This window comes from Scyliorhinus torazame, chromosome 12 (genome assembly GCF_047496885.1).
Source record: "Scyliorhinus torazame isolate Kashiwa2021f chromosome 12, sScyTor2.1, whole genome shotgun sequence".
NCBI classification, from domain to species: Eukaryota; Metazoa; Chordata; class Chondrichthyes; order Carcharhiniformes; family Scyliorhinidae; genus Scyliorhinus; species Scyliorhinus torazame.
The window spans coordinates 210,515,111-210,540,580 of NC_092718.1; the positions used below are offsets into that span (position 1 = coordinate 210,515,111).

Below are 25,470 nucleotides of genomic sequence, written 5' to 3' on the forward strand. Positions count from 1 at the left end.
AATATATCTCTCATAGTTATCTTAACCACGCATTTATTTTATAATAAAACACTTTAACTAGTCAAGAGCTAGACGTTCGATTGTGCATCATTTCTATCGGCCAAGCAGCAGAATGTAACAATGTAATGCTTTTTCTAGGTATTGAGACTAAAACTTTGGTCCTTTATGAGTTAAAATTGCTATGCCTCCGTAAACGTGCATTAAGCATGCAATACTATATTCGAAACTACAGAAACTAGCCTTACCACGTAAGCTACTGTTAAAGTCTGATAAAGAATAAAGTGTGCTCCAAGTTGAACTTCACTGATTAACCCTGTGAACAGGAAGGGAACAAACAGTAAATTAAAACATCTTAAAAGCAAACTAGTATTAATAGAGAAAAATACACTTTGTGAAATTAACTTTTAACAAAGCCCAAACCAATTTTGTGTTCTTAGCCCTCCCCTCACCTTTCTTCGCCCCCCCCCCACCCCCCCCCACCCAGGAGCAGTATTTGATCTCCAAGCTGTTACTCCCACGGGCAGTCCACGCGTGAGTTCATTAGTCCACCAAATTACAGCATTAACCCTTTAGGTGCCACATGCTAAAATAAATAACTTCATTAATCATAGAACCCTACAGTGCAGAAGGAGACTATTCGGCCCATCCAGTCTGCACAGACCCTCTGAAAGAGCACCCCTACATAGATCCGCTCCCCCGCCCTAACCCCATAATCCTGAAAATCCCACCTAAGCTTTGGACACGCAGCGGCAATTTATCACGGCCAATCCACCTAACCTGCACATCGTTGGACGATGGCAGGAAACTGGAGGAAACCCATGCAGACACGGGGAGAACGTGCAGACTCGGCACAGTCACCCGGGGTCAGAATCGAACCCGGTCCCTGATGCTGTGAGGCAACAGTGCTAACCACTGTGTTATTTCTGTGGTTTATGTATGTGGATCTGTAAACCATTGTAAACGTCACTGTTATAAGAGGGTAAGGATGTCCTTGCTTGTCTCCCTCGAGTCAAGCCTGTTCAGTAATGGGTTAAGAGACATTCCAATTAGTTGCCTCATTTATGTTAAGTATCCAATAATTGACACTGATATGTAAAGAGGCTTCAGGCGGCCTTTGTGTCAGGTGATGTGATGATACAGTTTTGTGCAGAGTCTGTTAAAGTGAAATAAAGGTGTTTGTAAAAAGGAGCAGAACCTTTGACTCTTTATACAACAGCAGCTAAACGTCTAACAAACCCATTCGCTTAATTTTTTGTTAGCTGACACCAGTCGCCGTCTCATCCACTTCACAAAAGTGAATGGAGTGTTTTTCCTTGCCCCGGGGGGTGGTTTATTTACCTACAAGCAGAGTTCCAATTTGATACGTCCAACATTCAATACACAGCATGCACAGGCTAGGAATCGCCAATCGTAGGAAGTTGCCCCACTCCTGCAGGCAGTCAGTAGACCATCCTACACAGCAAATAAAAAACGGAGTTACAAATTATAGAAAGTATTGGGGAAGCACACGAGGAGCAAAGAAGGTAGGAGAGACAGAAAAAACATCTGCATGAACCAGCTCACTGCAGCTTGCACGCTGGCCCCTGGGGTTTTCTCTGGTTGCTTCTGCCATGGAATGTGTCTCCGTTAGGGATGATACTGTAATCTGTGGGAAACAGAAAGCATCGCTGTGCTGGCTGGCCCCAGTTACGTGAGGATACAGTTGCCTGAGATGTCTGTAGTGGTTGCTCTTGAGTCGCCTTGTCCAGACATCCAAAAATATTGCCATTCATGCAAGCAGCCATAGGAATGTGACATAGCATGTTTTGGCAGCACGAGGCCATTTGGCCCATCGAGTCTGCACCAGCCCTTTGAAAGGGCACCCAACTTTTTTTTTTACAAATTTAGAGTACCCAATTAATTTTTTCCAATTAAGGGGCAATTTAGCGTGGCCAATTCTGGAGGCGATTCTCCAATATTGGGCCCAAGGGTTTGCGCCATCCTGAACGCCGTCGCATTTCACAACGGCGCAAACCGGGCCCGGTTACGTCCGATTCTGGGCCCACACAGAGGGCCAGCACAGCGCTGGGGCGGTTCACGCCACTCCAGCCTCCTTCCGTGGCGCCAAATGGGCGCCGCGCCAACCCGCGCATGCGCAGTTAGGCCATCTCCATCCTGCACATGCACAGTTGGGCCAGCTCCATCCTGCACATGCACAGTTGGGCCAGCTCCATCCTGCACATGCGCAGTTGTGCCAGCTCCATCCTGCACATGCACAGTTGGGCCAGCTCCATCCTGCACATGCACAGTTGGGCCAGCTCCATCCTGCACATGCACAGTTGGGCCAGCTCCATCCTGCACATGCACAGTTGGGCCAGCTCCATCCTGCACATGCACAGTTGGGCCAGCTCCATCCTGCACATGCACAGTTGGGCCAGCTCCATCCTGCACATGCACAGTTGGGCCATCTCCATCCTGCGCATGCACAGTTGGGCCAGCTCCATCCTGCACATGCACAGTTGGGCCAGCTCCATCCTGCACATGCACAGTTGGGCCAGCTCCATCCTGCACATGCACAGTTGGGCCATCTCCATCCTGCGCATGCACAGTTGTGCCAGCTCCATCCTGCACATGCACAGTTGGGCCAGCTCCATCCTGCACATGCGCAGTTGTGCCAGCTCCATCCTGCACATGCACAGTTGGGCCAGCTCCATCCTGCACATGCGCAGTTGGGCCAGCTCCATCCTGCACATGCACAGTTGGGCCAGCTCCATCCTGCGCATGCACAGTTGGGCCAGCTCCATCCTGCACATGCACAGTTGGGCCAGCTCCATCCTGCACATGCACAGTTGGGCCAGCTCCATCCTGCGCATGCACAGTTGTGCCATCTCCATCCTGCACATGCACAGTTGGGCCATCTCCATCCTGCGCATGCACAGTTGTGCCAGCTCCATCCTGCACATGCGCAGTTGTGCCAGCTCCATCCTGCACATGCGCAGTTGTGCCAGCTCCATCCTGCACATGCACAGTTGGGCAAGCTCCATCCTGCACATGCACAGTTGGGCCATCTCCATCCTGCGCATGCACAGTTGTGCCAGCTCCATCCTGCACATGCACAGTTGTGCCAGCTCCATCCTGCACATGCACAGTTGGGCCAGCTCCATCCTGCGCATGCGCAGGGGACTTCTTTGGCGCGCCGGCCCCAACTCAAGATGGAGTCGGGGTTCAGGGGCCGACCGTGCCAGAAAGTAGGCCCGGGGGGTGGTTGGGGGTGGGGGAGCGGTGGAGGAGAGGCCGGCCCGCCGATCGGTGGGCCCCAATCGCGGGCCAGACCCCACCGGAGGCCCCCTCCAGTGAAGAAGCCTCCCCCCCCCCGCCACAGGCCGCACCCCGACCTTTCCCACCGGCAATGACCAGGGGTGAACGGCGCCGGCGGGACTCTGTCGTATCCGGGCTGGAGAATTGGCGGCCCCGCCGATTCCAGCTGCCTGCGGCCAGCGCCGCGCCAAACGGTCCGGCGCGATTCTCCGCACATCGTGCATCGTGGCGCGGTTGTGGCGGTTCTCCGGCCCGCAACGGGGCTCGGAGAATCGCCCCCCCTATCCAGCTGCATCACAGCTTCGTATGACAACTGCTCGGCCCAAGATCGCAACAAACTGCAGAGTGCGGTGAACTCACCCCAACGCATCACACAAGCTTGCCACCCTTACATTGATTCTGTCTACACCTGCCGCTGCCTCAGGAAGGCAGACAGCATTATCAGAGACCCCTCCCACCCAGGCTTTGCCTTCTTCCAGACCCTTCCATCAGGCAGAAGGTACAGAAGTCTGAAGACCCGCACATCCAGACATAGGAACAGCTTCTTCCCCACAGCTACAAGACTCCTCAACGACTCCCCCTCGGACTGATCTGTTCCCTGTAAGAACACTATTCACGACGCCCTATGCTGCTCTTGCTCATGTATTTGCTTTGTTTGGCCCTTTGTTCCGCACTGTAACCAATCACTGTTTGTCGATGAACCATTTGTCAATGTTCTCTGTTGATTATTCTTTTGTCTACTATGTACATACTGTGGCCGCAGAAAAATACTTTTCACTGTACTTCGGTGCATGTGACAATAAATCAAATCAAATCAATCAACCTACCCTGGTTGGGTCGTGGGGGTGAAACCCACGCAAACACGGGGAGAATGTGCAAACTCCACATGGACAGTTCCGAGGCCGTAATTGAACCCGGGTCCCTGGAGCTGTGAGGTAACGGTGCTAACCACTGTGTCACCATGCCACATGATTCATTGATGTCTAGCAGGAACTTAGGAACAAGAAGGCAAGAAGGGTGGAAATGGAGGTGGATTTACATTTAATGTGGCCCTGTGCTCAGCTTCGTTTCTGAAGCCCACCAACCCCGGAACCTGAAAACAGAAGCCCACCTGAAGCCCACCCCGGTCACACTCTCTCTTCCACCCACCCCTTGCACACTTTTATTTTGCCTCACTTCTCGTGCACATTTTCCTCCCCTCAAACTTCTTCCCCCACCCCCGCACACATTCTTTCTCTACCACCCCCCCCCCCCCACCCCTCGCACTCACACTTTCTTCCCTCCACCCCTGGCACACAAGCTTTCATCTCCCACGACTTGTGCACACTCTCTTCTCCTCCCCAACCCCAACCCCCCCCCCCCCCAACACACTCTCTACCCCCACCACCCTCACGCGCACTCTCTCCACCCACCGTTTATGGTGTAGTGGGAAATTCTGAGGTGAAGGAGCTGGAAGAAAATGTGTTGGCCATATAATTTCTCAATATTCTATTACGCTGTTTTCCTCTGCATTAATCATTTGAGTCCACAAAACGTCAGTCAAACTATGCTTCTTAATTTAAAAATATTAGTTCCGGTTGGCATTTTATTTTGATCCATGGATCATTAATCTTTAGTATGGCTAGAATTTCATTATGCAAATGATTAATTATGCAAATCAAGCCTATTAAAACATGAATTATAGAATTTTACTCACAAGCTATGAAACAAAACTGGATGAATAGAGTTAATATACAAATCAGCCATAATGACAGAACACGTACAAAGGACTGGTTGGACTACTCCTGTGCCCAAGTTCCTGGTAGACGTCAATGAATGATGCTTGGCACATCTGTGCATGCATTCATGCACCTAGAACTTTCAACAGTCAATTCAAAGTAATCCAGATCTCAAAGAACTATTAGTCAACTAAATTAATGGTTTATACAGTACCTTTATGATTTTCCACAGCATTCTAGGTTGAATGTTACCAGGCCCAGCAACCTGATCAATCTTCAGTGCCTCAAACCAAGCTCAGGCCATTTATGCATTTACACCCGAACATAGAACATTACAGCGCAGTACAGGCCCTTCGGCCCTCGATGTTGCGCCGACCTGTGAAACCACTCTAAAGCCCATCTACACTATTCCCTTATCGTCCATATGTCTATCCAATGACCATTTGAATGCCCTTAGTGTTGGCAAGTCCACTACTGTTGCAGGCAGGGCATTCCACGCCCTTACTACTCTCTGAGTAAAGAACCTACCTCTGACATCTGTCTTATATCTATCCCTCAATTTGAAGCTATGTCCTCTCGTGCTAGACATCACCATCCGAGGAGGAAGGCTCTCACTGTCCACCCTATCCAATCCTCTGATCATCTTGCATGCCTCAATTAAGTCACCTCTTAACCTTTTCTCTCTAACGAAAACAGCCTCAAGTCCCTCAGCCTTTCCTCATAAGATCTTCCCCCCATACCAGGCAACATTCTGGTAAATCTCCTCTGCACCCTTTCCAATGCTTCCACATCCTTCCTATAATGCGGCGACCAGAATTGCACGCAATACTCCAAATGCGGCCGCACCAGAGTTTTGTACAGCTGCAACATGACCTCATGGCTCCGAAACCCAATCCCTCTACCAATAAAAGCTAACACAACGTACGCCTTCTTAACAACCCTCTCAACCTGGGCGGCAACTTTCAGGGATCTATGTACATGGATACCGAGATCTCTCTGCTCATCAACACTGCCAAGAATCTGACCATTAGCCCAGTACTCTGTCTTCCTGTTATTCCTTCCAAAATGTATCACCTCACACTTTTCTGCATTAAACTCCATTTGCCACCTCTCAGCCCAGCCCTGCAGCGTATCTATGTCCCTCTATAATTTGTAACATCCGTCCGCACTGTCCACAACTCCACTGACTTTAGTGTCATCTGCAAATTTACTCACCCATACTTCAACGCCCTCCTCCAGGTCATTTATAAAAATGACAAACAGCAGTGGCCCCAAAACAGATCCTTGTGGTACACCACAAGTAACTGGACTCCAATCTGAACATTTCCCATCAACCACTACCCTTTGTCTTCTTCCAGCTAGCCAATTTCTGATCCAAACTGCTAAATCACCCTGAATCCCATGCCTCCGTATTTTCTGCAGTAGCCTACCGTGGGGAACCTTATCAAATGCTTTACTGAAATCCATATACACCACATCAACTGCTTTACCCTCATCCACCTGTTTGGTCACCTTCTCAAAGAACTCAATAAGGTTTGTGAGGCACGACCTACCCTTCACAAAACTGTGTTGACTATCTCTAATCAAATTATTCCTTTCCAGATGATTATACATCCTATCTCTTATAAACCTTTCCAAGATTTTGCCCACAACAGAAGTAAGGCTCACTGGTCTATAGTTACCGGGGTTGTCTCTACTCCCCTTCTTGAACAAGGGAACAACATTTTCTATCCTGCAGTCTTCTGGCACTATTCCTGTAGACAAAGATGACTTAAAGATCAAAGCCAAAGGCTCAGCAATCTCCTCCCTAGCTTCCCAGAGAATCCTAGGATAAATCCCATCTGGCCCAGGGGACTTATCTATTTTCACACTTTCCAGAATTGCTAACACCTCCTCCTTCTGAACCTCAAGCCCTTCTAGTCTAGTAGCCTGAATCTCAGTATTCTCCTCGACAACATTGTCTTTTTCCTGTGTGAATACTGACGAAACAGATTCATTTAGCACCTCGCCTATCTCCTCGGACACCAAGCACAACTTTCCACTACTGTCCTTGACTGGCCCTACTCTTACCCTAGTCATTCGTTTATTCCTGACATATCTATAGAAAGCTTTAGGGTTATCCTTGATCCTACCTGCCAAAGACTTCTCATGTCCCGTCCTGGCTCTTCCTAGCTCTCTCTTTAGGTCCTTCCTAGCTAACTTGTAACTCTCGAGTGCCCTAACTGAACCTTCATGTCTCATCTTTACATAAGCCTCCTTCTTCCTCTTGACAAGTGTTTCGGCTGCTTTAGTAAACCACGGTTCCCTTGCTCGACCACTTCCTCCCTGCCTGACAGGTACATACTTATCAAGGACACGCAGTAGCTGTTCCTTGAACAAGCTCCACATTTCCATTGTGCCCATCCCCTGCAGTTTTCCTCTCCATCCGATGCATCCTAAGTCTTGCCTCATCACATCATAATTGCCTTTCCCCCAGATATAACTCTTGCCCTGCGGTATATACCTATCCCTTTCCATCACTAAAGTAAACGTAATTGAATTGTGGTCACTATCACCAACATGTTCACCTACCTCCAAATCTAACATCTGTCCTGGTTCATTACCCAGTACCAAATCCAATATGGCCTCGCCTCTTGTTGGCCTATCTACATACTGTGTCAGGAAACCCTCCTACACACATTGGACAAAAACGGACCCATCTAAAGTACTCAAACTATTGCGTTTCCAGTCAATATTTGGAAAGTTAAAGTCCCCCATAACAACTACCCTGTTGCTTTCGCTCCTATCAAGAATCATCTTTGCAATCCTTTCCTCTACATCTCTGGAACTTTTCGGAGGCCTATAGAAAACCCCTAACAGGGTGACCCCTCCTTTCCTGTTTCTAACCCCAGCCCATACTACCTCAGTAGACGAGTCCTCATCAAACGTCCTTTCTGCCACCGTAATACCGTCCTTGACTAACAATGCTACCCCTCCCCCTCTTTTACCACCTTCCCTGCGCTTACTGAAATATCTAAACCCCGGCACCTGCAACAACTATTCCTGTCCCTGCTCTATCCATGTCTCCGAAATGGCCACAACATCGAAGTCCCAGGTACCAACCCATGCCGCAAGTTCACCCACCTTATTCCGGATGCTCCTGGCATTGAAGAAGACACACTTTAAACCACCTTCCTGCCTGCTGGTACATTCCTGCAACTTTGAAACCTTACTCATGACCTCACTACTCTCAACCTCCTGTATACTGCAGCTACAATTCAGGTTCCCTAGCCCCTGCTGAACTAGTTTAAACCCTCCCGAAGAGCATTAGCAAATTTCCCCCCCAGGATATTGGTACCCCTCTGGCCCAGGTGTAGACCATCCCATTTGTAGAGGTCCCACTGACCCCAGAATGAGCCCCAATTATCCAGAAATCTGAAACCCTTCCTCCTGCACCATCCCTGTAGCCACGTGTTCAACTCCTCTCTCTCGCTATTCCCCGTCTCGCTATCACGTGGCACGGGTAACAACCCAGAGATAATAACTTTGTTTGTCCTAGATCTAAGTTTCCACCCTAGCTCCCTGAATTCCTGTCTTACATCCCTATCCCTTTTCCTACCTATGTCGTTGGTACCTATATGGACCACGACTTGGGGCTGCTCCCCCTCCCCAAGAAGGATCCCGAAAACACGATATGAGACATCACGCACCATGGCACCTGGGAGGCAACACACCAACCGCGAGTCTCTCTTGTTCCCACAGAATCTCCTATCTATCCCCGTAACTATGGAGTCTCCAGTGACTAATGCTCTACTCCTCTCCCCCTTCCCTTCTAAGCAACAGGGACAGACTCTGTGCCAGAGACCTGTACCCCATGGCTTACCCCTGGTAAGTCCCCCCCTCAACAGTATCCGAAGCGGTATACTTGTTACTAAGGGGAACGACCACAGGGGATCCCTGTACTGACTGCTTCCTCCCAGCCCCTCTCACCGTCACCCATCTATCTTTATTCTTCAGAGTAACTACATCCCTGAAGCTTCTTTCTATGACCACCTCTGCCTCCCGAATGATCCGAAGTTCATCCAGCTCCAGCTCCAGTTCCCTAACACGGTTTCTGAGGAGCTGGAGATGGGTGCACTTCCCACAGATGAAATCAGCAGGGACACTGATGGCGTCCCTCACCTCAAACATTCGGCAGGAGGAACATTGCACTATCTTCCCTGCCATCCCCTCTAGATAAAAAAAGAAAAAGAAAGAAAGAGCTTACCTGTTATTCACTCCCCTTATCAGCAAGCACTCACTCACCAACCTCCGCACAATAACACCTGAGGCAAAAGAAAAGAAAAACTACTTACCAGTCACCAGCCAGTCCCTTACCTGCAGGCAAGAGGAGTCAATATCTAAAGCATTTCTGCCTACCACTGTATAATCTGTATACAGTATATCACTGTATAAAAGGGCTGTTTAGCACAGGGCTAAATCGCTTTGAAAGCAGACCAAGGCAGGCTAGCAGCACGGTTCAATTCCCGTAACAGCCTCCCCGAACAGGCGCTGGAATGTGGCGACTAGGGGCTTTTCACAGTAACTTCATTTGAAGCCTACTTGTGACAATAAGCGATTTTCATTCATTTCATTTCATCTTCAATACTGAAAATGTACAATCACAGATTCCCCTCAGCCATGCTAGATACCACCTTCAAGAGATGGAGACGGGACGGGGTCAGACTGACTGTCGGGGACTTCTCCATAGGGCGCAGATTGGCGAGACTGGACCAACTGATGAGGAAGTGGAAACTAGCAAAAGGACAGGAATGGAGACACCTCCAAATAAAGCACTTCCTCCGCAAAGAGACAGTAGGGTACCCCGGGGCCCCAGAATGCACACTACTAGAGGACCTGATAGGCACAAGCAGCGAGAAGGGGGGGGGCTATGTGGGAAAATATACGGACAGCTACTGGACAGAGCCCGAACACCGCTGGATGGAACCAGACAAAAATGGGAGGACGAACTGGGGACAGAGGTAGGATGGGGACTCTGGAACGAAGCACTGAGCAGGGCCAATTCCACCTCTTCCTGTGCAAGGTTAAGCCTAATGCAGCTCAAAGTGGTGCACAGAGCGCACCTGACCAGAACCCGAATGAGGTCCTTCCCGGAGGTGGAGGACAAATGTGAGCGGTGCCAGAGGGGCCCGGCCAACCACACCCACATGTTTTGGGCTTGCCCCAAGCTTGCTGGGTTCTGGGCAGCCTTCTCCGAGGCAACGTCCAAGGTTGTGGGGGTGAGGGTAAAGCCATGCCCGAGAGTGGCAATCTTTGGGGTATCGGAGCAGCCAGAGAAACCACAAGATGAGAGAAAGGGTGCTGAAACCAATGGGGGAGGGGGATATCATAGACCGATCCAGAGGGCAGCAAAATGGACGTACAGTTAGTCAAATGAAGGACAAAACCAACCTCTCTGTAAAATAAAGCAAATTAGCGCGGGCAAGAAAAATGTAATGTATATAAGCAACAACAGTTTATAAATATGAGAAAAGCCAATAAAAAGATTGATTTTTTTTTTAAAGTATTGAACATGGATACAAATTATATACATTTACATTTCAACCATGCCCTCTTCCGCCATCCTAACCACTGAATCTTTCAAAGGCCCTATGTGGCTTTTCTGACCACTAACAGAACTTATAAAACTTTACCATGGGAATGCCACCTGGTCAGTTGCATTTTCCCAGTGCATTTTTCCGGTACCTACGCATGCAATTTTGCCAATGTTTTATGCTTTGCGAAATATTTTGTTTGAGGCTATTTTCCCTATCTACCTTCATTTCAGTTCGGAAACTGACATTTATATTTCAGCTAAACATATACTCTCCTATTCATCAAAAGAATAGAACAAGATCTTCTCACTATGTACGTAAATATCTTTATTTTTCTTTTCTATAACTTATTTCCATTAACCAGCACACCCCGTCCCCATTTCTGAAACCTTTCTCTAAATCTGAAAATTAAAGCCATTCTTACAGCAGACAACTAGTTGTCTGCAGCACTAATTTTCTTTAACCAAATAAAATCCGATGATACAATGGCTATTGATATGAATTGAGGAGTTGTTAGGGCATGGAATGTTCCCACCAGAAACAGCGGTGGGAATAAAATCCATCATAAATTTCATATCTGAAATTTTTTAAGTCGAGAATGACTGGGAAATAGGATGCTATGGATAGATCGTTACAAGAGTTATGCGGTTACAATGCTGGGTTGCCATGATGTGGAGATGCCGGCGTAGGGCTGGGGTGGGCACAGTAAGAAGTCTTACAACATCAGGTTAAAGTCCAACATGTTTATTTAGAATCACTAGCTTTCGGAGTGTAGCTCCTCCAACAGGTGAAGATTTCAGCACGGTAGCACAAGTGGATAGCACTGTGACTTCACAGCGCCAGGGTCCCAGGTTCGATTCCCCGCTGGGTCACTGTCTGTGCGGAGTCTGCACGTTTCTTCCCGTGTCTGTGTGGGTTTCCTCCGGGTGCTCCGGTTTCCTCCCACAGTCCAAAGACGTGCAGGTTAGGTGGATTGGCCATGATAAATTGCTCTTTGTGTCCAAAAAGGTTAGGAGGGGTTACTGGGTTACGGGTATAGGGCAGAAGTGAGGGCTCAAGTGGGTCGGTGCAGACTCGATGGGCTGAATGGCCTCCTTCTGCACAGTATGTTCTATGTTCTATGAATCTTAGAATTTACAGTGCAGAAGGAGGCCATTCGGCCCATCGAGTCTGCACCAGCCCTTGAAAACAGGACCCCACTTTAGCCCATGCCCCGACCCTATTCCAGTGACCCCACTTGACTTTTCAGACACTAAGGGGCAATTTAACATGGCCAATGCACCTAACCTGCACATCTTCAGACTGTGGGGGGAAACCGGAGCTCCTGGAGGAAACCCACGCAGACGCAGGGAGAACGTGCAGACTCCGCACAGACAGTGACCCAGCAGGGAATCGAACCAGGGCCCCTGGTGCTGTGAGGCAGCAGTGCTAACCCCTGTGCCACCATGCCACCCTTCTTTCAATGCTGGATTGAGTAGCTCCCTTCTGTGCTACGAAATTCTATTGTTTCCACATGGAAATTGGATATGATCTCGGAGTACAGCTACTGATTAAATCCATCACTTCCCAGCATGTTGAATAAGGAAGAAAGTCTTGCTTGCACCCACAACTATCATACTATCTAATGAATAAGGTAACACACACTAACTTCTGACCAATTATCTTTGGTTTGTAATACGCTTAGTTAATTGTAGATATTATAGTTACGCTTCAAATATGATAAAATAAAGTGATTGGAAAACGCTGGGATCTAACAAAACCTCGATATTCTGAGAGAATATTGATTTACGTTGCCCAAGTCTTGATCCTTATAAAATACTTATTAGATTGGGAAGTCTAATGTGGTCAAAACCCTGGTGCTGGGATACTCTTATAGAGAAACCTATGTGATTTTCTCCTGTTTGCAATAACATGAAGGACGAAAGAACATTAATCGAAAGTCAGAAAATGTTCTTCTTTCTGAGAGAGTGCAGGCGGGAAGTGGATAGGCTTGGCCTTGCATCAGTGGCAGAGTGAGGGATCTACCTGCACAGTTGTGCTTCTCTCACCAGTCAGCTGGGAGCACCAGTGCTGTATGCCACGATGGCAATGGCGGCTACCCCTTGAACACTTGCAACAACCAGCTTCGTCACAATACCCGGTGGCACCTCCCGGGAGGAGGCCACTGCCAGGATCAGCGCACGCCTGAAACTGCTGGCCCTTTTCTTGGATGCAAATGGGTCTCTCATACACACCACGCACACACCCCCGGCACCATCAACCCAACCGCCCCCCTTCCTGCCACCGCCGCACCCCGCGACCGCCCCCTTCCCAGGAGGATCAGCCCCCCTCCCCTTTGCACCGACAGCTAAAACCGTGCGGTTCCCGGAGGCGACAACGCTGGTACAAGCACTACCACCACCGCCGGGGCCGAGGCGATCGACACGGACGACCAGACCGCCCGACCGACTCGTGGCGTCGATGTAAAACAAAGATGGACTGTCCAATGAACATTTTGTTTTCATATATCCTCTGTAAATAGTTGTAACAGGACGATACTGTCCAATACGGTACTACCATGTAACTGTTCTCTCCTCCCAGGACCAGTACTGTAAACCCTTACCACCATACGAAGCATCACCCCGCCGGGTTCATTTTTGACAAGGGGTGAATGTGGTAGTATGTATTGGGGGTCATGTGGGACTGGAAGCCCTAATGTAATTGGCTGACAGATCCCGGGTCCTGGTTGGCCGTTGACCTCATACTCCGCCCTGAAGGCGAAGTATAAGAAGCCGGTGCCTTCCCCCGCATGCCAGTTTACTATCGGGCTGCTGGGGAACAGACACGCTTAATAAAGCCTCATCGACTTCACTCTGTTTGTCTCACGGAGTCTTTGTGCGCCACACACACACAGGTGGCAATGAGCCGTTTTCTACTGGGGTGACTGGGGGGGGGGGGGGGATGGGGGTGAAGGAGGAGTATGGGGTGAGGCAGGTATGGTGGTGGGAGGTGAACAGGGGGTGGTTGGAGTCGAGAGTGTTAAATGGCTGAAATCCCAGTTCCCACTGCCTGGGGAAGGAATTAACAGTTGCTCACCTCCAATTCCACCCCACCAGATTCACATTCCTTAATACTGGACGCCAACCCCCACTGTGCTCCCATCAGACACCCAGGGCTCCGCCCCCCCCCCCCCCCCCCCACCCCTGCATTCCCCAACCCCGGATTCCACACTGACGCCCTCGCTGCACAGAAGCTTGGCCACATGCATATAGTTCTGAATGAGTGAATGTCTCCATGCCCCCCCCCCCCCCCGCCCGCCCCGGCCACCCCACAAACTAGGGCACAGTGTGTTTCATTGTAAATCCATTAGCACAGTGGTTAGCACTGTTGCTTCACAGCGCCAGGGTCCCAGGTTCGATTCCCGGCTTGGGTCACTGTCTGTGCAGAGTCTGCACGTTCTCCCCGTGTCTGCGTGGGTTTCCTCCGGGTGCTCCGGTTTCCTCCCACAAGTCCTGAAAGACATGCTTGTTAGGCGAATTGGACATTCTGTATTCTCCCTCTGTGTACCCGAACAGGCGCCGGAGTGTGGCGACTAGGGGATTTTCACAGTAACTTCATTGCTGTGTTAATGTCAGCCTACTTGTGACAATAAAGATTATTATGATTATTATTATTATAAATCCGCCCTTGGTAGGAAATACATCAATAAATGAGGGCCCTCAAAACAAGTCGGTGTTTTACACAGAGAAGGGACTGACTGAATAAGACAACACCCTGCCCAATATTTCTTTCCGTGAATTTCACTGGAAAGGGGAATGGGATGAAGTGCGTATGCGGTGGCTAATTGGATACTGGTTTCATTTCACAACATTTCCCAAGGTGTGAATGGCCCCCTCTGAAACCTACCTGCCCAGGTGTTAACGTGCAGCTTTTTCCATCGAATGTATCCAAACAGGAGAATAGCTTGACAGTACTGAGAGATAACATTGGCAGCGGCCGAGCCTCTGAGAAATATCAAATTGTCACATTAAAGGTGGCTTCAAATGAAGACGGTGTTATCATTCAGTGAAAATTTCATTCATCAGACCTTTTAAAAATGTTAATCTTGTTTTCTACTTACTGCACTCCCAGTGTCAACACAAAGAGGAAGAGATAATTGATGACAGCATTGAGGATGTTGGCTATGAAACCAGTGACAATCTGAGGCATGGTGATCCCCTGGGAACAAAACGATAAAGTCATTGCTGGTCTTGTCCTTCAATAAACCAACATGGTGCCAGGATAGTGGGAAGATAGAGTACAACTGCTCCCCCAATGTCCATGTTTGGAGTACAACGTCCCCCCGATCTAGGATCCTTTTTTCCTCACTTGCATCAGGTGCTTTGTTGGAACTTAACCGTTTGTCGCATTGGGGCAACATTCCCGCATTTGCAGTTATAGAATCATAGAATCATAGACGTTTACAGCATGGAAACAGGCCCTTCGGCCCAACCAGTCCATGCCACCCAGTTTTTACCATTAAGCTAGTCCCAGTTGCCCGCACTTGGCCCATAACCCTCTATACCCATCTTACCCATGCAACTATCTAAATGCTTTTTAAAAGACACAATTGTACCCGCCTCTACTACTACCTCTGGCAGCCCATTCCAGACACTCACTACCCTCTGAGTGAAGAAATTGCCCCTCTGGGCCCTTCTGAATCTCTCCCCTCTCACCTTAAACCTATGCCCTCTAGTTTTAGACTCCCCTACCTTTGGGAAAAGATGTTGACTATCTACCTTATCTATGCCCCTCATTATTTTATAGACCTCTATAAGATCACCCCTAAGCCTCCGACGCTCCAAGGAAAAAAGTCCCAGTCTATCCAGCCTCTCCTTATAACTCAAACCATCAAGTCCCGGCAACATCCTAGTAAATCTTTTCTGCACTCTTTCCAGTTTAATAATATCCTTTCTATAATAGGGTGACCAGAATTGCACACAGTATTCCAAGTGTGGCCGTACCAATGTCTTGTACAACTTCAACAAGACGTCCCAACTCCTGTATTCAATGTTCTGACCAATGAAACCAAGCATGCCGAATGCCTTCTTCACCACCCTGTCCACCTGCGACTCCACCTTCAAGGAGCTATGAACCTGTACTCCTAGATCTCTTTGTTCTATAACTCTCCCCAACGCCATACCATTAACTGAGTAGGTCCTGGCCTGATTCGATCTGCCAAAATGCATCACCTTACATTTACCTAAATTAAACTCCATCTGCCATTCGTCGGCCCACTGGCCTAATTGATCAAGATCCCGTTGCAATCCTAGATAACCTTCTTCACTATCCACTGTGCCACCAATCTTGGTGTCATCTGCAAACTTACTAACCATGCCTCCTAAATTCTCATCCAAATCATTAATATAAATCACAAATAACAGTGGACCCAGCACCGATCCCTGAGGCACACCACTGGTCACAGGCCTCCAGTTTGAAAAACAACCCTCTACAACCACCCTCTGCCTTCTGTCGTCCAGCCAATTTTGAATCCAATTGGCAACCTCACCCTAGATCCCGTGAGCTTTAACCTTCTGCAACAACCTACCATGCGGTACCTTGTCAAAGGCTTTGCTAAAGTCCATGTAGACAACGTCTACTGCACTGCCCTCATCTACCTTCTTGGTCACCCCCTCAAAAAACTCAATCAAATTTGTGAGACATGATTTTCCACGCACAAAGCCATGCTGACTGCCCCGAATCAGTCCTTGCCTCTCTAAATGCTTGTAGATCCTGTCTCTCAGAATACCTTCTAGCAACTTACCTACTACAGACGTTAGGCTCACCGGTCTGTAGTTCCCAGGCTTTTCCCTGCTGCCCTTCTTAAACAAGGGCACAACATTCGCCACTCTCCAATCTTCAGGCACCTCACCTGTGGCTGCCGATGATTCAAATATCTCTGTTAGGGGACCCGCAATTTCCTCCCTAGCCTCCCACAACATCCTGGGATACATTTCATCAGGTCCCGGGGATTTATCTACCTTGATGCGCTTTAAGACTTCCAGCACCTCCTCCTCTGTAATATGCACACTTCTCAAGACATCACTATTTATTTCCCTTAGTTTCCTAACATCCATGAGTTAGCTCATCAAATTCATATTCCCTGTGTTCCAGAGAGCCATTCTATCTCTCACTGCGCTTCCCCAGAGTGCAGGAGATTTGAATTCACTGGTTTATTCAAGAGCCTGCTGTCTCTCCGTTACGTGATTTCGTTGGAGAGAAGAAGGTTAAGAGGAGACTTAATAGAGGCATACAAAATGATCAGGGGGTTGGATAGGGTGGACAGTGAGAGCCTTCTCCCGCGGATGGATATGGCTGGCACGAGGGGACATAACTTTAAACTGAGGGGTAATAGATATAGGACAGAGGACAGAGGTAGGTTCTTTACGCAAAGAGTAGTGAGGCCGTGGAATGCCCTACCTGCTACAGTAGTGAACTCGCCAACATTGAGGGCATTTAAAAGTTTATTGGATAAACATATGGATGATAATGGCATAGTGTAGGTTGGATGGCTTTTGTTTCGGTGCAACATCGTGGGCCGAAGGGCCTGTACTGCGCTGTATTGTTCTATGTTCTATGTTCTATGTGACTCATTCAGCCATTGCCCTCGATGCTGCTATTCCACACTCTGAGCTGGGCTCAACAATGGAGCAATAAAGAAGCAAAGAAATGCAAGGGATCCTGCTTTGAGAACTGGCTCCCAAATGGGCGTGTGCACAGACCCAGAAGTATCAATTCTCAGTATACCCGGAGAGTAACATACTGGCAGATTGCCTGCTCAATGTAGAAGCCACCTGATTTTATCGTTTTGGTTTCAATAGCATGAAAATTGGATGACATTTGCATTGACTATCGAATCCACTCGATTACTGTCCCGGTTGCGAAGGTGGAAATGATCCCTTTGGGCTGAGAAACTGGTTCTGTTTCTTTACTTACAAGGAAGCGTTGAGGTAAATAAAACAGACCCATTTCAGGGGAAGCTAAACAAACACATGAGGGAGAAAGAAATAGAAAGAGGGAGGGCACTATTCGACAGACAAAGGGTTAGTCTGCTTTTGGGCACTTTGGTGGGGTGTTTCAAGGAGGCTGCAGCGTTGAGAATCGTCCCGCTATTCTACAGCACTTTGCCGTTTCTTTTAGCCTCGGGGAGTTTCGTCCCGCCGAGGCCGCACTCAGAGAGTCTCCAGCCTGAGGTCTGATTTTGCCAGCAGGAATGGCTGCTCGCAGATAAGGGACACCATTTGGATCGGCGGCCCTGATCTCCCCCACCCCTTTCAGCAGGACCCCACCTCGCTTTATTGTCCCTCCCCACCCACTCCCTCCCAATGGGTAAGACCCTTCCCGGCCCAAACCCTGGCAGTGCGAACCTGCAACCCGGGTGGCATTGCCAGGGTGCCAAGGCGACACTGCCAGTGTTCCAGGGTACTACCCTGCCCTGTCCCCAATCACCCAGGGGATCTTTAATGACCATGGGAGAGCCCCCGAGATGCCGTTACGCTTGGTCTACGTTTGTGACGACCGGTAGGAAACGGCACCCTGGCGAGCTATCGACGGTTCAGCCACCCAGCGAGGGTGTGATCCAGATCGTGCCGGGCGGAGCGGGTCGGGTGACTTGCGATCGGCCTAGCGCCCGGCACGGAGGTCTATATGGGGCTCTCCCATCATTCAACCGGCCCACCCGGGTCCACACCGAGCACCAAGCACAACACAATCGCTGAATCGCGCCCATGCTGTATCAGGTTAGATAAAGGATGGTGGGAGTGTGCTCATTTGGAGCATAAAGCGTCAGCCAGGATCTATTGGGCCTAATGCCTATGTTGTAAATCGGATACAAGTATAGCCACCTTTCTAAACTAGCTTCTGAATTATTTCGATTCATTTTCCTGAATGCAGTTGGCCATTGAAATGGAGAAATAAAATATCCCTACTGCAATAATTATTGAATTTCATTCACACTCCAACACTCAGGGACTTTACCTGATTCTGAAGGTATCGGATCTCTAAATCATACATAAACGCTGCCTAAGAAAGAACATTGACAATAATTAGCAGCAGACAGTGTAGCAATCACTAGTGAAATAGAAAAGAAAGTTACATTCAGACATTCGCTACAGGTTTCAGCCGGACCCGTGTTGGGATTCCGTTTGGAATTATTGAGTATCTGCTTCACAGGTTCTAAGGGCCACGCTTTAGTTGCCTAGAAGTCGCAAAGACTGAGCTCTGCATGACCGTGTCAGTCAGGAGTCACACTTCATTCTGAGTCAGATGGTGTGTGTTCATGTCCCATTCCAAAGGAGTGCCTGACACTCCCATTTCAGGATCAAAGGAATGGCTGCATTGTTGGAGGTGCCAACTTTCAGATAAGATGTTAAAGCGAGATCCCATCTGCTCCATGAGCTGGGTGTAAACAATCCCAGGGCAGTGATAGGCATGTTCACCCGAGTGTCCTGGCCAACATTCATCCCTCAATCAACTCGTTTAAGAAACCACACAGGGCGAAATCTGACAAAGTGCCAGACTCAGACTGAAATCCGGCGTGTAGCTCTCCAGTTGCCCAGTTTTCTCTCATAATATTGAGCCCCTTGAAAGAAAAGAAGCAAAAATGAGTGACGTGGTTTATGCCGGCAATCTGGCAGGGCGGGGCCTGATAGGGCTGGCAACCGGCCTCACAGATACCGAGGGGCTCTATCGTTAGAGGGCACCTCGATCAGCACTGCATACTGATTGGCACTATGCCTAGATATGTCCCATCGTGGGCGTGAACCTGGTTGCATCGCTGGCGAGGGACAGGAAAAGCGGGAAACGCGATTCCTCCGGAAAGAATCGTGTTTCCCGATTCTCTCCGGATTTCCCGCCCACGTCGCCAATCGCGTGCACGGCAGGTCCGGGCTCAAAATCGCCCCAATAATCTTGTCATTTATCAGATTGCCATTGGCAAGAGATTGTAATGCACAGATTGACTATTTATTTATTACAAAAGTTGTAAAACCTCATTGTCAGCAAAATGCTTTGACATGTTCTGAGGTCTGAGGTGCGATAGAAATTCATGTTTTTCTTCCTTTGTTTTATCTAGATTTAAGGAGCTTCCCAAATGGCTCAGTTGATAAGGATATCAGCCAGGAAGGCTGAGGTTTGGAGGGGACCACCGAAGGCACATGGAACATTGTTTTAATTAGGACACGGCTGTTCCAACCGATAAAAGTAAAAACAAAGTTTTATTTACAAACGGTATATTTACACTCCCTGTTAGAGCCATGCTGGGTCTTCACTGGTTGGTGCCTTGCTGGCCGACCTGGGTCACTGGACGGTGGGTGAAAGACTATTTGTAAGCGGCCACAATCATAGTCCAGCGCTCCATCCTCGCAGACGCTATGGCGGGGACTACCTTGTCCTCACGGAAGATGCTGAGCAATGGCTTGTGATCGGTGATGATAAAAAAATGGCAAACATTGACGTATTGGTGAAATCGCTTTCCACCAAGTACGACTCCAGGCCCTCCTTTTCGACCTGGGCATATTTTCTTGCGGCCGCAGTCAGCGTCAGGGAGACAAAAGTGACGAGAGGGTCACTGCTGTCGTCCATTCTATGGTACGTAACTGCCCCAATGCCATAGGGCGAAGTATTGCGCATGACGTACACCGGTTTAGAGGAGTCAAAATGAGTCAATACTCCTGAAGAAGACAATCGTCGCTCCACCTTGCTAAAGGCCGAATCCTGAACCCAATCCCAAGGTTGGCGCTTTTTCAACAGCAAGTGGAGGGGGGTAAATTTGGTAGCCAAATTCGGAATAAAGCCCATAATGATTCACTAATCTGTGAAAAGAGCGAAGATCCATGGCGTCTCGTGGAGCGGTGGCATTCTGATCGCCCGTACCTTCTCAGCAATCGGGTGCAGGTCACCTTGGTCCACCTGATATCCGAAATATCCTAAATACCACTTCTTTCGCATGAAACATGCGTTTTGTGCGGCGCAGGTGGACACCATAATCGGAAAACCGTTTCAACACCGCCTCAAGGTTTCGCAAATGTACATGTTCTGTCGTCCCTGTGACTAACATGTCGTCTAAGTAAATCGCAACACGCGGAAATCCAGGCAGGATGTTCTCCATGACGCGCAGAAAGACTGTGCACGCCAAGGAGAAGCCGAGTGTACTCATCCAGTCCCATGTGCGTTTAATGGTGATGTTATTCCAGCTCCAGCTGCAGATAAACATTGTGCATGTTCAATGTTGTGAATGTACAGCCATTGGCCAATGTTGCATATAAATCCTCGATGCGAGTTAAAGGTTAACGGTCTAATCGTGGAACCATTTTCATTGTCAATTTATAGTCTCCGCAGAGGCGGACTGTCTTACCTGGCTTTGTTACGGGGACCACCAACGCCGCCCAATCAGCGAAGCGCACTGGTCGAATAATGCCCAAACTTTCAAGACGCTGAAGTCGGGTCTCACCTCCTCCGCTATAGCGTTGGGAACCGGGCGGGTACGAAAATATCGGGGCTGGGCTTCCGGGTCCACCTGGACTTTGTACACAGCCCTTTTGATGTTATCCAAACTAGGCTGGAAAACCTCCGGCAATTTGCTCAATACCGTACACAAACCACCAGAGCTCACTTGGAGGATATGCTGCCAATCCAATCGCAGCTGATGTATCCAATCATGGCCCAACAGGCAAGGGAGGTTTCCTTGCACAGCAATGTGGGTATTGTTGATACCGCAGACCAAGCGATCGCAGAGCATCTCGGGCAAAGCAGTTCCATACTAACAAACCTCTGCTATCTTCTGCAGCCAAGACACAAACTTGGTGACGGACTCACCAGGGGACCTCTCTGCTGTATTAAACCCCTATCTTTGATTATCGATGAACTTGGGTTAAAGTGTTCTGCCACAAGTGTCAAGAGCTGGTCGAATGTCCACGCATCCGGCATTGCCGGATACGTCAGACTCCGGGTCACTCCTAACGTGTGCGGTCCACAGGCCATCAGCAGTATGGCCGTCTGCCACTCGTTCTCTCAGTCTCCTTGGGTAACAATGGTTACTTTGCAATCAAGATCGAATTAATCCTTGATATGGACAGGCCAAACCAAATGTGCAATAATAGTGCAGGGGACAAGTTCATGGAATACGTTCAAAATAGTTTTCTAGGTCAGTATGTAAAGGAGCCAAAAAGGTCAGTGGTTTTTAAACTTTGTCCTCTTAGCTGGGGAGAAAGTCCCCACGAAAACCCCAAATGGTCCTGAGCCCCCGGCTTTTGCTCGCTCTCTCAAAAAACTATGAATTGTTTTCGCTAAATGTAATAAATGTATATGGAGTCGTAGAGATCTATAGCACAGAAAAGGCCCGTCGGGCCTGTGCTGGTCAAAAACCACCACCTAATCCCATTTTCCAGCACTTGGCCCATAGCCTTGTCTGCTTTGGGATCGCACATCTAAAAACGTCTTAAATGTTACCAGGGTCTCTGCCTCCACCACCCCCTCCCCCTTTCAGGCAGCGAGTCCCAGACTCCCACCACCCTCTGGGTGAGATGTTTTTCCTCATATCCGCTCTCACCTTAAATCTAAGCCCTCTGCTCATTGATCCCTCCACTAAGGGGAAAAGTGTCTTCCTGTTGACTCTATCTATGCCCCTCATAATTTTAATCATGTCCCCCCTCAGTCTCCTCTGCTCCAAGGAAAGTCCATCCAATCTCTCTTCACAGCTAAAACTATCCAGCCCAGGAAAAGGGGAGATAGTGGCATAGCAGGATTGTCGCTGGGCTAGTAATCTAGATACCCAGGGTCATGCTCTGGAGACCTGGTTTCGAATCGCGCCATGGCAGATGGCGAAATTTGAATTCAATAAAAATCTGGAATTAAGCGTCTAATGATGACTGTGAAACCTTTGTCGATTGACGTAAAAAATCTGGTTCACTAATGTCCTTGAGGAAAGGAAATTGTCATTCTTTTTGTTTTATAAATTTAGAGTACCCAATTATTATATTTTTCCAATTAAGGGGCAATTTAGCGTGGCCAATTTACCTACCCTGCACATCTTTGGGTTGTGGGGGGGGGGGGGGCGAAACCCACGCAGACACGGGGAGAATGTGCAAACTCCACACGGACAGTGACCCGGGCCCGGGATTCGAACCCGGGTCCTCAGCACCGCAGTCCCAGTGCTATCCACTACGTCACCGTGCTGCCCTGGAAATCTGTCATCCTCACCTGGCCTGGCCTACATGTGACTCCAGACTCACAGCAATGTGGTCGACTCTTAAATGGCCTCAGGGATGGGCAATGAATGCTGACCCGGCCCAGCGACGCCCACATCCCATGAAGGAATTAAGAAAAAAACATCCTGGTAAGTCATTCATTTTTATTACAAATCTAAAGTCAATTATTGATTCATGTCAGAAATTAACGTACCACAAAAGAGCACATTTTAATTTGTATTATAAAATCAGCACAATAATCTTCTTCCGAGGAACTGATACTTATCTCGCAGCCATATTAATCAGAAACTATCTAGAGCAACATAAACCTTGCACATAAAACTACATTGCTCATGACGACTTATGTCATGCACATGGGAGCCTGTCTGGTTGGGACACGCGCGACCTGGAATAATTTACTTACAGGCAGACCAGGAATATATATCTTCATGTAGAGTTGTGTTAACCTGCAAGAGAAGTAGGAGAAGCTGGTAACAGCAGGGAAACCATGGCGCACCACCACTTGGAACTAAAGGTAAACCCAAACTGAGATAGCAATGTGCGCCAGTTACAACATGCATTTCAACGACTCCAGGTGTCTCCCAGCACATCTTCTAAACGTGGGACACGAGGGAAAAAATGAACTTGGAGCAGGAGCAGGTCATTCAGTCCCTCGAACCAGCTTCGTCATTTACTGCGATCATGGCTGATTTGATAGCAATCTTAAATCTGCACCCTCCCTCCCCCGACAACCTATCACCCTCCTGCTTGCCAAGAATCTATCCACCTCTGTCTTAAAAATATTGAAAGTCTCTGCTTCCACCACCTTTCAGAAAGAGAGTTTCAGAGACACACAAACTTCTGAGAGAAATAAATCCTCCTTCCCTCCGTTTTAAATGGGCAACCACTTATTTTTAGGCAGTGACCCCTAGTTCTAGATTCTCCCACAAGAGGAAACATTTTCTCCACATCCACCCTGTCAATGACCCTCAGGATCTTATACGTTTCAATCAAGTCACCTCTTACTCCAGCGGATACAAGCTTAGTTTGTCCAACCTTTCCTCATAAGACAGCCCACCCATTCCTGGTATTAGTCTGGTAAACCTTCTCTGAGCTGCTTCCAACGCATTTAGATCCTGGGCGAAATTCTCCAGAAACGGCGCGATGTCCGCCGACTGGCACCCAAAACGGCACAAATCAGACGGGCATCGCGCCGCCCCAAAGGTGCGGAATGCTCTGCATCTTTGGGGGCCGAGCCCCAACATTAAGGGGCTAGGTCGGCGCCGGACGAATTTCCACCCCGCCAGCTGGCGGAAAAGGCCTTTGGTGCCCCGCCAGCTGGCGCGGAAATGACATCTCCGGGCGGCGCATGCGCAGGAGCATCAGCGGCCGCTGACGGCATTCCCGCGCATGCGCAGTGGAGGGAGTCTCTTCCACCTCCGCCATGGTGGAGACCGTGGCGGAGGCGGAAGGGAAAGTGTGCCCCCACGGCACAGGCCCGCCCGCGGATCGGTGGGCTCCAATCACGGGCCAGGCCACCGTGGGGGCACCCCCCCGGGGCCAGATCAGCCCGCGCCCCCCCCAGGGCCCCGGAGCCCGCCCACGCCGCCTCGTCCCGCCGGTAAGGTAGCTGGTTTAATTTACGCCGGCGGGACAGGCATTTTAGCGGCGGGACTTCGGCCCATCCGGACCGGAGAATCGAGCGGGGGGGGGCCCGCCAACCGGCGCGGCGCGATACCCGCCCCCGCTGAATATCCGGTGGTGGAGACTACGGCAACCAGCAGGGGCGGGATTCACGCCAGCCCCCGGCGATTCTCCGACCCGGCGGGGGGACGGAGAATCTCGCCCCCTGTCTCAAATCAGGGGCGTCATTCTCCGCCGGCGGGAGTCTCCGTTTTGCCGGCGCCCGGGGGTTTCCCGACAGCGTGGGACTACCCCACAATGGGAAACCCCATTGACCGGCCGGTGTAACGGAGAATCCCGCCAGCGGGTCGGGGCAGAAATGTGGCGGGGCGGGATGGAGAATTTCGCTCAAGATGACCAATACAGTGCACAGTAGTCCAAATATGGGGCAGGATTCTCCGACCCCCCCGCCGGGTCGGAGACAGCGATTGCTACTTCCTCAAAGAACGCCAATAAGTTGGTTAACCATGACTTCCCTTTCACAAAACCACATTGACCATGCCTCATTAACTTAAAGTTATCCAAAGTTTAAAGTCCTGCTAGATTCCTTAATAATGGCTTCTAACATTTTCCCTGTGACATACGTTAAGCTAACTGGCCTGCAGTTACCTGCTTTCTGTCCCCGTCCTTTTGGAATAACAGAGTTACATTTGCTAGCTTCCAACCTGTTGGGACCTTTCCCAAATCTATTGAGCTTCCGAAAATTAAAACCAATGCATCAACTATCTCACTAACCACTTCTAGAAGAAAGTACCTGGTAATATAATTTACTCCAAGTTGCCCGCCAAGTCACACACCGCCCTGACCTGGAAATATATTTATTTCACTGTCACTGGGTCAAAATCCTGGAACCCACGATCTAACAGAACTGTTGACGTACCAGTGTCACACAGGAGGGCAACAGTTCAACACCGTGTCTCAGCACCAGCATCTCAAGGGAACTTAGGGATGGGCAATAAATGTGGGCCTTGGTCATAACACCCACACCCCATGAAC

The 25,470-nt window shown here is 49.2% G+C and overlaps 1 protein-coding gene across 4 annotated transcripts in view; it reads right to left on the reverse strand.

Annotated features, from left to right (window-relative positions):
* The window catches only part of LOC140386943 (multidrug and toxin extrusion protein 1-like), a 69,173-nt gene that overhangs the window by 21,107 nt on the left and 22,596 nt on the right, over nt 1-25,470 (reverse strand). For all 4 annotated transcript variants that reach the window (XM_072469858.1, XM_072469859.1, XM_072469856.1 and 1 more), the window contains 6 exons: nt 23,216-23,258; nt 18,584-18,628; nt 14,688-14,785; nt 14,474-14,571; nt 1,339-1,452; nt 246-313 (listed from right to left, as the gene is read on the reverse strand). In XM_072469858.1, coding sequence (XP_072325959.1) covers nt 246-313; nt 1,339-1,452; nt 14,474-14,571; nt 14,688-14,785; nt 18,584-18,628; nt 23,216-23,258 — 466 coding nt within the window. The remainder of the gene's footprint in view (nt 1-245; nt 314-1,338; nt 1,453-14,473; nt 14,572-14,687; nt 14,786-18,583; nt 18,629-23,215; nt 23,259-25,470) is intronic.